Source organism: Ammodytes marinus (assembly GCF_949987685.1).
Source record: "Ammodytes marinus genome assembly, chromosome: 8".
In the NCBI taxonomy this organism is placed as follows: Eukaryota; Metazoa; Chordata; class Actinopteri; order Uranoscopiformes; family Ammodytidae; genus Ammodytes; species Ammodytes marinus.
In genome coordinates, this window is record NC_137212.1 from 13,144,324 (window position 1) to 13,156,880 (window position 12,557).

The following is a 12,557-nucleotide window of genomic DNA, read 5'->3' on the forward strand; positions in this document are numbered from 1 at the left end:
AAAGACAGAGGCAAAGGAGAGACGTAAGTTCATCTATTGTATATACTTTCTAAAAATGTTTACGATACAATGTTATGTTATCATTCTGTTATCCATGATATTTGTATAATGGGACTACAAGAAACCATGTTTTCAATTATTGCATGGATATTTTGCCAAATATCACTGCAGTTAAGATATTTTGCATGAAACCTTGATTTTAGCAAAGTGAGCAGGGCATGTTTTGTCAAATACCAGGCCTTACACACACTCACAATAGCGCTATAATAACAACATTCAATTTGAATCCTGTTGTTTCAAACATAGGCACACCAGGCTGCTCATAAAGGAAGAAACTGCTTTCATTTCATTTGAACATCCTTTGCTCATCCTTCAGCATCCAGCGCTACAATCTAGTCAACCCTTCCCCAACCCCACATTACCACAGCTGTGCCTGAATTATTCACAACAGCCCCAGTTTTATGACCTACATCACAGCCCACACTAAAGTTGGCAAGCTATCTTACGAGCCTTAACTGGGAAGACCACGCTGTTCCCAGTGGTCATGTTTCCTGAACTATTCATCAGAGTATAAAAACATATATTGCTTCCGCAGACAAAATGTGATTGTCTTTTTTGAGTACTACATGTTAGGGCTTTGTATGGTGCTGCTGACTGGTTGCCACTCAGACTCCTAATGCTACGCTTCTTGTCTTTTATGCTGCTGTTACTTTGTTCTTTAGTTATTATGATCTATGGCCTCATTGTCTGTGCTAATATTCGGTGTTGTTAACTTGTTTTCTAGTCCAAAACAAATTATTAGATTGAGGATGAATAAAGTAGACAATATATTATCTTACGAAACATGGACCGGTAAAGTGTCATTACTCTTGAATCAATCTTTTACATTATGCCATTTGGAACTGGTACAAATCCATAAAGATGATCAAAGAAAGTGCTACAATGTATAGACAGTGCATCGGTTAGATAAATCAAAGTGAGGGAGTTAAAGTTATTCTTTGTGTAACGTGGAGGTGACAGTGGTGACAGTTCTTGGGATCAACAGCCTACCTTGAAGAAGAAACCATGACACATCTTCTGTTCGCAGTCCGAGCCTTCCACCTGACCATGCTGCATCTCCAAATCATCTTCATCATAATCATCATCGTCATCATCAAGTGTAAGATCCTCCAGTGGCTTCAGGACTGACAGAGGAACCTCAATCAAGCTGCCCTTGACTTGGCCCGAGGCTTCTGTCTGGTAAATCAACTCTGTAGGTGTTACTGTGAAGGTCTCCACCACAGGGTGGGCCAGAACCTCGGGAAATGAAGACTCCATGGTAGGTTTGAGATCTGAGACTGAGTTCTGAACTTCCCGCTCATTTCCCGTTTCCACATCAGTCATTTTGGATTGACTGTGGACTTTTGTTTCCATAGGATCTACATCACCTTGTCCTCTTTTGTTCTTCAGGCTGGGGGAAGTGGGGGGTGAGGCGGCTACACATATACCGGCATTCTCACTCTCCGGGGAGAGCTGTGAGTCCATTTCCTTGTGTTTATCTCCCCCCTCGGAGGCTACTGTCACTGGTTTCTCCCCCATGTAGACGAAGGAACTGGCCAAGGGCTGGCAGGGAGAAAAGCGCCGCAGCCTGGGGATGCTATCGACCGACTGCGGGGCGTTTAGGATTCGGTTGTAAGGGGCCAGCTTCAGCTCGTTGGGACGAACGGTGCGAGGGTTACGTGAGTGAAAGGAGGCGGACTTGCGTTTGATGCTGGTGGGAGAGCGGTGTGTGGAACGGGGGGAGTCGGCGGGGGAGGAGGGTCCCGAGGATCGAGTGACAGCTCTGGCGGCCTTGTGTGGCGATGGGGTCGTGTGCGGCGGAGGGATGACCCACGACTGCTGATGCTGCTTCTCCCTCATGGCCATGATCACGTCCTGCTGCTGAGCCAACCGCTGCATCTCCGTCTGAAGGAAAGCTAACGAATGGTTCAGCTTCTCAATAGAACGCGTGTATTCGCCGAGATCCACCTCGGTGAGCTGAGCGTGACTCTGCCCGCTTTCCTCTCCCGACTTGTTCCAACAGGAGGCGGCGTGACTTTGCTCGGCCCCGTCGGGCGTCTCCGCCTTTCTCCTCCCGAATCTGAAGGTGGGACTGGTGCTCGGTGCTTTGCCTTCTCCCTCCGCTTTACCTCCTTCCTCTCCGTCTCCTTTTCTCTTCACCACGTTGAGGAACACAGAGTGACCCATCTTTTGTCGATGCCTCGTGAAAGCAGCCTCCACTTTCTTCTTCTGTGCTTCGATGGCTTTGCGTTTCTCCTCCAGCCTCATCCTCAGCTCAACCATCTCTGTAGCCATGACCTGAGCCGGGTCGCTGGGTGGAAGTTGTACAGGTGTGGAAGACGCCTGAGCAGCCAGGGGTGGCTGTGGGCTCTGTTGGTGGATGGGGCTGTGCTCTGGTGTGGGGGCCCAGGAGACAGACAACGGGAGGCCTAACTCAGAGCCCTCTGGAGTGGTCTTGAGGGAGCTGCTGCTGCACCTCCCAGAGTCTGGCACTGGAGAACCCTGCTTCCTCATCTTCTGTTCTGCAAAGCTGGTCATCTTCAGTCCCGAGGGGGATTTGCTCTGACTGGGACTTGGAGTGTCCATCTCCAGGTCCATGTTCACAGAGCAGTCTTTCAGAGAGGAATCCTCATCCAGCATGTCTTCTGTTCGGATGTGAATGCCAGTGTCCACCTCTGTGGTGTCTGCGGTGCTCAGAGGCCCTTTGGAGTCTAACTCTGACACCGGTTCCAAGCCACCAACACCCACCGGACTGTGCAAGAAGAAACCACTGTTGATCCCCTCCACTGGCAGCCTGCCTGGGCTGTGTATAATCTGCAGGGCTTCCTCCATGGAGGGAGCTGCTGCTGTGACAGTTCCATGTCCGTTGGGGTACGTTTTCCTGCCGGGCTCCACAGCAGCCAGGCTGTCTGGGCAGCCCTCCTCCTCGATGCCCATACTCTGACCGCTCACTGGCTGGAAGGACAGGTTGCGCTTCATACCACGAGGCAGATGTTGGACCTTGAAACCAGAGCCATCGTCAGTGCTGATCGATCTCACCATGCCACGCATGGAGGAGAGAGGGCTGGGAGAAGAGTCATCCTTGTCAAAGGGGATGTCAAAAGACACTCCATAAGGCCCAGACCTTAAGAGAAAAACAAAGAAGAAACCATATTGAAATCTCCAGATTTTTTTTTGGTACTCCTGGCAACATTTTAAAGGTTATGTGAGGCAGGACTCTGACTTGGCAACATCACAATAAGCTTGTATTTATCCCAAAGGAATAATAAAATATTTTAGGGATTGGATATTTTAAATGTGCAGTGCATGCACAGGGCAGCAGTATTAATAATAACCTTTTCTCTTTGGGCCAGGTGCCTTGGTTGCCATCGACAAAGGACATTGAGGTCGACCTCTTGATCTCTCCTGGATGACAGAAGTAAGCAAAGTTATAATCACAACAGAAGATGTTGTCCCTATATGTAAACATATTTTGATATTCATCCCTAATACTACATTTCAGATTTTAAAATTCACCTGAGTTTCGTGGCTGCGGTCGGAGGGGCAAACTAAAGAATGAGAGAATGAAAATGACAGCCATGTTATTCATTGTAATATACTGTACATTTGTATTGTACTGTTTAGCTTAAAAGTGTCTGTATAAGAACTTTGCTATGCCAGCGAACTACTAGCCAACCGGTGGCAGTGCAATGCCTTAATCATGCACTTTTGGAAGCACACAGACAGAGTTTCACAACGAACACCATTGTTTAGAGAAGCATACCTGGGTCTTTCAGGACTTGGGGGCCTTTCCATGAAGCTTCTCTTGGTTGCCTTGGAGATGGGGATGGCTGGGATATTCTTCAACAAGGATGGGGGATCTGATGTGATGACACAGCAGAGGCTTGTGATCAAACTGTACTAAATGAATCCAATTGGTTACATTTCCCCATAACTACCTTGCTTAATGTCTGTTTCAGATAAAATATGGCACATCTACGACTATCATTACCTACCCATAACCATTTCAACACAACACCGCGGCTGCTATTGCTACTATGAATGCTTTCATGAGGTCTGAATTTAAGACTTGCCTTTGCCTTCGTCGTCCAGTAATCTCGGTTTCACAAAAGACGGCTTGACCACCTCGAAACACTCAAACAGCTCTGCCATGAATACCAGGTAGTTATTCTGTGGAGATATTCAAACAAGACAAAGATGATTAAAAACATGGGATTAGGAGACACTTAACCAATCGTAAAAATTATAAATTAAATTGAGAGATGTTACACTGTACAAATTCTATCCACTACCTTGTTGTCACTTCATTCACAAAAGCCATTGCCATACAATTGCAGTGTACCTACTTGTCCAGCAGGCGTCCCTATTAAACCTTATAGAGAACCTGAGGTGAATACAGTACTAGGCCTATCACTTGAATCTTCCAGTCTGCATTTAAATTATTCAACAATCGTGCTCCATTTCACAGTATACAAGCTAAAGAGAAAGATGCCTACAGTGGAGTCATTTATAAGGGAATCTGATACTCATAATTTAGCTATTTTTACCAAGATTGTCAGTTTTCACATGCTGCATGAGCTAATCTTCCACTTACATGATAATGTCAATAGTACCTGTGCTAGTAGAGGAGTGATTAAGGCATTAACCTAATTTATGAAATAGAGGTCAGCTATTTTTTTTCTGTTCTCAGTGACCAGCATGCAATCCACCAGCCAACCTCGATTGGATCAGATATGAAATGTTGCCACTGCTGTGCCAGGGCATGTCCACGTCTAAATCAGGTCAACATACAGTGGGAGATCAAACCGCTTGAGGACACTACACTGCAGCAATTCATCTTAAAAAGTCATTTCCCTCAGTATTACTTTTTCTATATAAAAAAGGAAAAAATGGATTTTGAAAGACCATCTAACTTAAAAAAACAAAACAAATGCTTCTGTTAGACCTGCACTGTATAATGGAGGTAAACATGCAGCTTAAACAGACATTACTCAATATACACTACATGGTCTAACCAGGAGGATTTCTTTTGTTACTGTAGCTACAGTAGAAAAATCCACTCAAACATTCCAAACATTGCCTTCTATTTAATGAATTCAAGATGTTGAAAGTAAAATAACACCTTTTATAAACCATCTCATTTGAATGTCATTACATTGAAACAAAGCAATTTCTCCAATCAAAAATAATTATTCTGCATTTTAAACTGAATATAGCTGAGGCAGATTTTTTCCCATCTTCACATAGGTCAAGAATCAATATTCAATCGATTATCGGGCAAAATTATGCTTTTCTTTGCAGTGAATAATGCTGGCAGTCATTTACAAATGCACATGTGCACACACATATTATGCAAAAGCAGTGAGGTAAGGCAGGGACGACCTTGAGGAAACACGCCCCCCCTGCCCCCAGTCCATGGTCTCCAGACAAAGACAATGCTGCATGGCTCAGCTCTAAAGATACCTGATTTACTTCATCAGCAACATTTTGCTCTACCAAGCATGCGCTCGCACAGGCACATGCACGCACGCACACACACACACACACACACACACACACACACACACACACACACACACACACACACACACACACACACACACACACACACACACACACACACACACACACACACACACACACACACACACACACACACACACACACCACAAGACCCCCAGCTGCAGCCCAGAAGCCCCCCAGGAGGGGCAGAGACAATTAACACCAGTAGTAGTGGTTTTCCCTTGGTTGTTACTGAAGCATTTTTTATCTTTTTAGTATTTTTATTTTTAATTTGTGAAAATGTGTGTCGCTATGACATGATCTAAGTCCTTGAAGTTGTAGTGCACATAGTTGCCAAAGGCAGTTATCAAAGCACAAATATACCAAATTATCATATTAACACGCAAACTGAGCCATTGCTCAGGAGTTAATTACTTTTTTTCATATTTTACGACCATAGTTTCGACTTACATTTGCCCCTCTTTGAACATTGGTGGTAAAAAGCTCTTTGCCATAAAGTTACTACCAAACAGCTATCAAATACCAAAGTGGAGGTTACCTTTAGATGTGTTCAGCTTGTGAAGCATTCCTCAATAGATTAAGACCAACAGAAGAAAAAAAAGGACGAAGGAAGAGAATATAGAGAGACAGACCAAGATCTCCTATCGTCCTGTCTGTGGAGACGGGTGACAGAAAGCCCAACCTGACTTCTCTCTCCCCATCTGTTCTTCTCACTACTACTGACCCACCAGGTGTGAGTGGGATCTCTTAATACCACCAGTCAGCATTCACACTCACACACACACACTCACACACACAGATCCCTCAGCCACCAACCGCAGCAACATCGCTGCGCCTATCTCCCTGTTGACTGGCGTTACGACCTCTGCCAGGTCTGCAGTGCTGCCAGATCTGCCTGTCTGGAGATTTGCGTGTCAGACTGTGCCACTGTCTGGATGAAAACTGGAACCTTATTGGTGATGGCAAAGGAGAGAGATCAGGGTTGAGTCAGGTGGGGGGTGGAGTGAGCTAATCCACTCACCAACAGCCCAGCCTGTGTGTACCACACATGCACACACTAACACATGAGCGGTGTTACATTCAAATGCTCCAATATAGGGCTGAAATACTTGATAAATGCATACAGAACTTTGCACATAAATGCCCGATATATTATTAAGTTATTCAGCTTAGTACGACATGAGTCCTGGACACAAGCTGAGCATGCACTGGGCATTAATGTCAAAAAACATTGGGCCAGAGGGTTGATTAAAGGATTTAGGTCCTGCAGCCCAGACAGAATCCTTCCAATCTGGGAACCCCACTCTCTTGATTTACCGCCAAGTTTATCAGGCTGCCCTGATCTGCCTTCAGAAGAACCTGAGCTTGTGTTACATTTCTAAATGATAGACATGAGACTCAAACACATTAAGTGAAGCACTTCGATGCAAAAACTGATGAAAGGCACTATGACATCGAAAATAATCATCATTGCTTGATTGTCACATGATCCTTGCTCTCTTTTAGCCAGCTGTGGTCTAGGAACTGGAACCAATCCTGGTGCATCATTCTCTGTTAATCAATGCAATATTATCAAATATCTATAAATCAAGCAGTGAGTTAAATATAGTTACAAAAATAAAACATAATAATAAAAAAATAAATGTTGTGTGTCGCTTTTTTAGTAATAATGATATCTAACTGTGGAGCATGAATATGGAATGTAAAACCATGTTGCAGCTTTTGGTCCTGGTAAAGAAGGAGCACACGCTGGCAAAATCCCATTCCAAAAATGGAAATTCCATTTCTCCTTCTTGGATCCACCGATGAGAATTAATTAAGATGTGCTGCAAATGAATTGTATGAAGAACTGGATAATGGAAGTGGGTTGATGTGATTTACTGGCCTGATGTCCATTAGAGGAGAATGGCCCTGAGTAATGTGTGTATTCTATGGCTTTGGGGGTTGGGTACTGAAGGCTAGTTTATTGTCTCTTGCTGAAAATAACAACGCGGACTGATCCCATCTTCACCAAACAAACAAAATGTTGTGTTTGGTCTCGACTCACTCCTCAGTCTTGTGGTTCTTTGAAAAGGTAGCAGGTTAACCGACCCTGTACTGTTGTGGTTTTATGTGTAGTGCTCTACATATTAACAAAGAAGGAACATGGAATCAGACACGGAGATGCCAGAACGTGTGTTGTGTTGTGTGTGTGTGTGTGTGTGTGTGTGTGTGCGTGCGTCTGTGTGGGCAAGAAGACACTCAATTAGCGGTCTACTTTTCAATGCAGCATGTTTTGCTATACAGTAAGAAATAAAGTAAAACATCTGAAATCTGGTTTGTTGGGTGTTTTGTCTAAACAGTAAGACATCATGACGTCCCCCTCAGTCCCTTCCATCTCCTCTTTGATGGTCACAAACTCTCTCTTGGGTTGTGTTCATTCCTCATTCCTCTATAATAAAGGCCTCTGTTAGTATGGCAGGGGCCTCGATGTGCCGTTACTGAGGGCGTAACCGTCTGTGGAAACTGGGTCAAGGTTACTAAATCCCTCCGGTTCTGTCGGCAATTCTGGCAGCATCGCTTCTCTCAGGCAAAAACTCTGCCCTGCTGGGATTTTTTCTTTCTTTTCGTTATATCACCGTCAGCAAAACGTTGCTACTGGCTGCTTCACACGGCTCAACTGTTTCCTTTTTGATGCAATGTATTTAGTCAATGTTTGTAAGCTTGGAGATTTCATATTACCCATTTCAATGATTGCTTCCTCCCTGTTTGATGAAGTTTGATTTATATATTGCTGTAATATTAGTACAAATACCAATATTGCTGCATGGGTCTATCTTTTCAACTCCAATACCACAGATCTGTATTTCAGAACATAATGAAATACAATTCTCTCACTTTGTCTCTTTCCTCCAGCTTCAGATGGGAGCAGCACAACATATGATTTTCAATTGCCCAAGAAATTCCCATTTTATGTATTGAAATGTGACATCAGAGTCTATAAAGTCCCCGTCATCATCCACTCAGCCTGCTGTTTGAATTTAAACTGTGTAAAACAAGCTTACAACAGCTGGGTGGAAACATAGCTACAAATGCACTGTTTACAGCATGTGTTTAAGTCAAAGGGGGCTTACAAAAGCTGCCGTCTAGTCAGTCTACTGATGTCTGTCCTTCCAGTGACACGTGTATAGTCAGTGCTGCTGAGAACAACAGTTCCCATCCGAGGACATGCTGAGGCAGAGTCAATGTCATCCACACAAATGGATAACTTTTTTTTTACTGCTTATGCGGCTCTCATGCGAAACACAAAGCAAGGACGGACAGTTACGCCAAAACCTCCATCACACCGTCTACACAGCATTTGGCAGACATCGTGCAGCAGAATAGTGAGGGCTAGCTGTTTTGTGACGTTGTGGGAATTGTGGACTCCAGCCAATATGTGGCTATTTGTTTGAAAAAGGAAAAAATATATGAACACATCTAAAAAACACAACCAGTATTTCTTTTAAATGAACACCATATTAGTCATGCACACCCACGCATTGCATAATGTGTGTTAGAATGCGTTTATCAAACCTCCAAGCTCATTTCCCATGAATCCTGCAGCAAAACACTGGGGTTTTAGGGTCGATCAATACATGACCAAGTAACAACATGAGGTTGAAACTTCATTAAGAGTAGAACTAGGATGGCCTGTTCTATCGATAATAGTAAAGCTTTCTGATCGACAGATGCACTCCAGCAGAGTCAAAAATGTATATACTGTACCAAGAAATAAAAATCAATAATTGGTATAGCAGACAACCTGCTGTTATACCACACACACACACACACACACACACACACACACACACACACACACACACACACACACACACACACACACACACACACACACACACACACACACACACACACACACACACACACACACACACACACACACACACACACACACATACACACACACACACGGAGAGGTGGAGAGGTGACAGAGTAAACAGAGAGGACTATTTAAACCCAAGCTGTGAGGCGAGAGAGCAGGGAGTGAGCCAGTGACAGACACAGAAAAAGACAATGTTTGACTGGGAAATGAAGAAAATCACTGAAGATTTGAATGAAAATAAAAAGAGAGAACGAGTACCAGTAGGGAGAGAAAGAAAAAAACGGGAAATCCAAAAAGGAAATGATTAAAAAAATACATGAAAAAGAAGTGTGAAAGGGATAAATGAAAAAACATATTATGCAGACATGTTGGGAGAGCAGGCTGGTGTTTGGTGAAGACAGATAGCTTGTATTCAATGTTTTTGTTTCCACAGCATGACTCACCATGCACCTTGGCCTACAGAGCTGCTCCTTTCTCCTGTTTCACTTAGCCTTTCTCGCTGCATACATATGGTTTTCTAATCTGGCTTGTCCAAGAACTCATGAATGAATTAGCCCTGAACCGGATTTGTACGAGTTTATGGAACCGATCGTTTACAGAAGTATAACTCAACATTTTGATTGACGTGTAATTTTGTAAATTCTCAAACTTAAGACCCGCCATTGGAATTTCCTCTTCCTACTGGCACACACTAGGCACATTTTAAAGGCTAACTTTCAACAAGTCTGTATTCTAGCAGCTTGGATTCTGACCGATTTTTCACCAAGACCATTATATGGCAATCACACAAACGAACTGTAAAAATCGATTTCAGAATGGGCAGTTGTTCTGCAGGGGGACGCTTTGAACACCGACCGAACAGGATCAGTCTCACAACACAAGAATGGAGTCACTCCAGAGATCTCTGTGATGCAAAGTCATATTTTGACAAGAAACAACAGGAAGTCTGTAAAATGATCACCAAGCTCAATTTACAGGAACAATTTCTGAACACCAACAATTTTCAAAAAGAAAAGAAAAAACACTCTCATGAAGGACATTTTAAAATAATTTCCCCCCAAAACATTTGGTACAATTGGAAAAATAAAAACTGTCACACATTAACACTGTGTAAAATCATGAAAAAAAGCTGAATTTACAAGCTCCATACATTGAATGAGGCAAGGTTTGAGGGTTACCTTGATAGTGGAGGAGGCGTAGAGCATGTCTTCCAGGCTGAAGTGGCAGCAGCTGTTCAGGTTGTCTCTGCAGAAGTCCTGGATGAGCTGCAGGTTGTACAAGCGATCGGACAGCAACTTGTTCTCCTTCAAACAGACATCTGGGAGGACGGAGGGAGTATGAATTTGATGATTGATTGAAAAGGTTCTGGTTATAACAAACAGTGACGTGCTTTTTTCTTTAGGAGATAATAGGTAGAATCCAGTTACAAAGCCGAGAGTGTTTTTAGTAAGGATCCGCTGAGGTTTTATAAAGGCACAGTGGTTTGTGAACGACTGACGAATCACAACAGCGGGTCACATCAACCTGTGGGTGGAGCTGTGTGTTGAAACATTTAAAGAGTAAATGGTGTTGATTGACGGATATTATGTCCCTGTGATGTTTTCGTTGTAATTGAGTGCTCATGTGTGTGTGTGTGTGTGTGTGTGTGTGTGTGTGTGTGTGTGTGTGTGTGTGTGTGTGTGTGTGTGTTCTGTCCAGTTTCACACTCATCAGCAACGTGATTAGATCATGATTTCATTGTGTGACTGATCTTTAATCAATGGAATGAATTATTCAACAATAGGGGATACGAGTATGCAAATGCAGTATATCCCCAACTACTGCAAATATAAGCACAATTACAGGTTTTTCAGAAAATAAAATTTTAATTCTTTCCAGATATTTTGTTTTTCCACACTGAAAATTGGTGACGAAAATAAAATGGGCATGCTTCTGAGCTCATCATGGGATCCCTGTGCTGAGTTGGAGGACCTGCATACAACCTGCCTCAAAACCAACACTTGACAACTCTGACTTCAGCTCATTCTAACATGTGAGCTCCTCACCGTCCAACTGCAGAAGCTGGGGGCAGTAGAAGTGCAGCAGAGCACACAGGGCCGAGCCGTCTGTGCTGTCTTTCAGCAGGTTGTCCACTGGGGGGATCCATGGAACGGACTGGCTGGAGGCCTGTTCCTTCCTGTAGCGTGCCTGTGTGGAGCATAATAATATAATACATACCTATATAAACCACAGTGCAACGTGCAACATCACCCTATCTACATCCACACCACTTATCCTATTGCTTTAGGTCATGTAGGCCTATTAGTCATGTATGTGGTCTTAGGTATCATAATAGTTCTATCTTTATTGTCTCTGTAACACGGGCAACAAAACACTTAAGACATCAAGGCTTCATTAGTTGTTCTCATATATGTTAATATAGATAATACAAAAGTAATAGTATAAAATCAACAGACATAATGAGCCCACAAAACCCGCTTCGGTAATTATCAGTACGGCATAAGTGTAACCGAAGCGCCTCGCTGATTATGTTTTTGAAGATGATAAAATCTTTGTTAGTCCTTGGAGTATTTGACCAAATACTTATTCTGTACATTTTGTGTTCAGCTTCAATATTGAGTTTTTATTAAAATCATTCTAAAATTTGGAAAACGGTTAAAAAATATGCATGTTACTGTTTTTTTTATGTACAGCAGCTATACATGCCACTCATTAGCATGACTATATGAAAACCATTTGCACTAACTTAAAGAGAAAACGGACAACGTTACAACAGGGTCTACATAGAGAGCTGGTACGGAGACTCTCAAACTATTTTTGTGCAAAATGCTCCATCCAATCTCTGAAATTAAATTCTAATTCTTATTATTTTTTCGCTCTCTTTTTTCGGTGGCTAATCCCTTGGGAGCTCTTTCAGTGATTCCCCCAAGGGTGTCTTCTTCCACTGACAGGGAATTCAGCAAACACAAGGCAGTCTGTTGTAGAGTTCAAATAGACATATTTCTATTTTAATGTGTGTATATCATCAGATTCCAATAAAACAGATACGTATAATCTTATTCTAAACTGTATTTAAGGATGACAAATGTCTAATGTCATCACACACTATACTGCGTTGTCTTACTTGGAA

General features: G+C 43.0%; 1 protein-coding gene across 1 annotated transcript in view; it reads right to left on the reverse strand.

The window, feature by feature from the left end:
- The window catches only part of camsap2a (calmodulin regulated spectrin-associated protein family, member 2a), a 37,157-nt gene that overhangs the window by 7,516 nt on the left and 17,084 nt on the right, over nt 1-12,557 (reverse strand). Inside the window, exons 5-11 of the mRNA XM_080031961.1 lie at nt 11,473-11,614; nt 10,606-10,745; nt 4,113-4,209; nt 3,803-3,899; nt 3,556-3,587; nt 3,375-3,444; nt 1,051-3,163 (exon numbers count right to left, since the gene is read on the reverse strand). Coding sequence (XP_079888087.1) covers nt 1,051-3,163; nt 3,375-3,444; nt 3,556-3,587; nt 3,803-3,899; nt 4,113-4,209; nt 10,606-10,745; nt 11,473-11,614 — 2,691 coding nt within the window. The remainder of the gene's footprint in view (nt 1-1,050; nt 3,164-3,374; nt 3,445-3,555; nt 3,588-3,802; nt 3,900-4,112; nt 4,210-10,605; nt 10,746-11,472; nt 11,615-12,557) is intronic.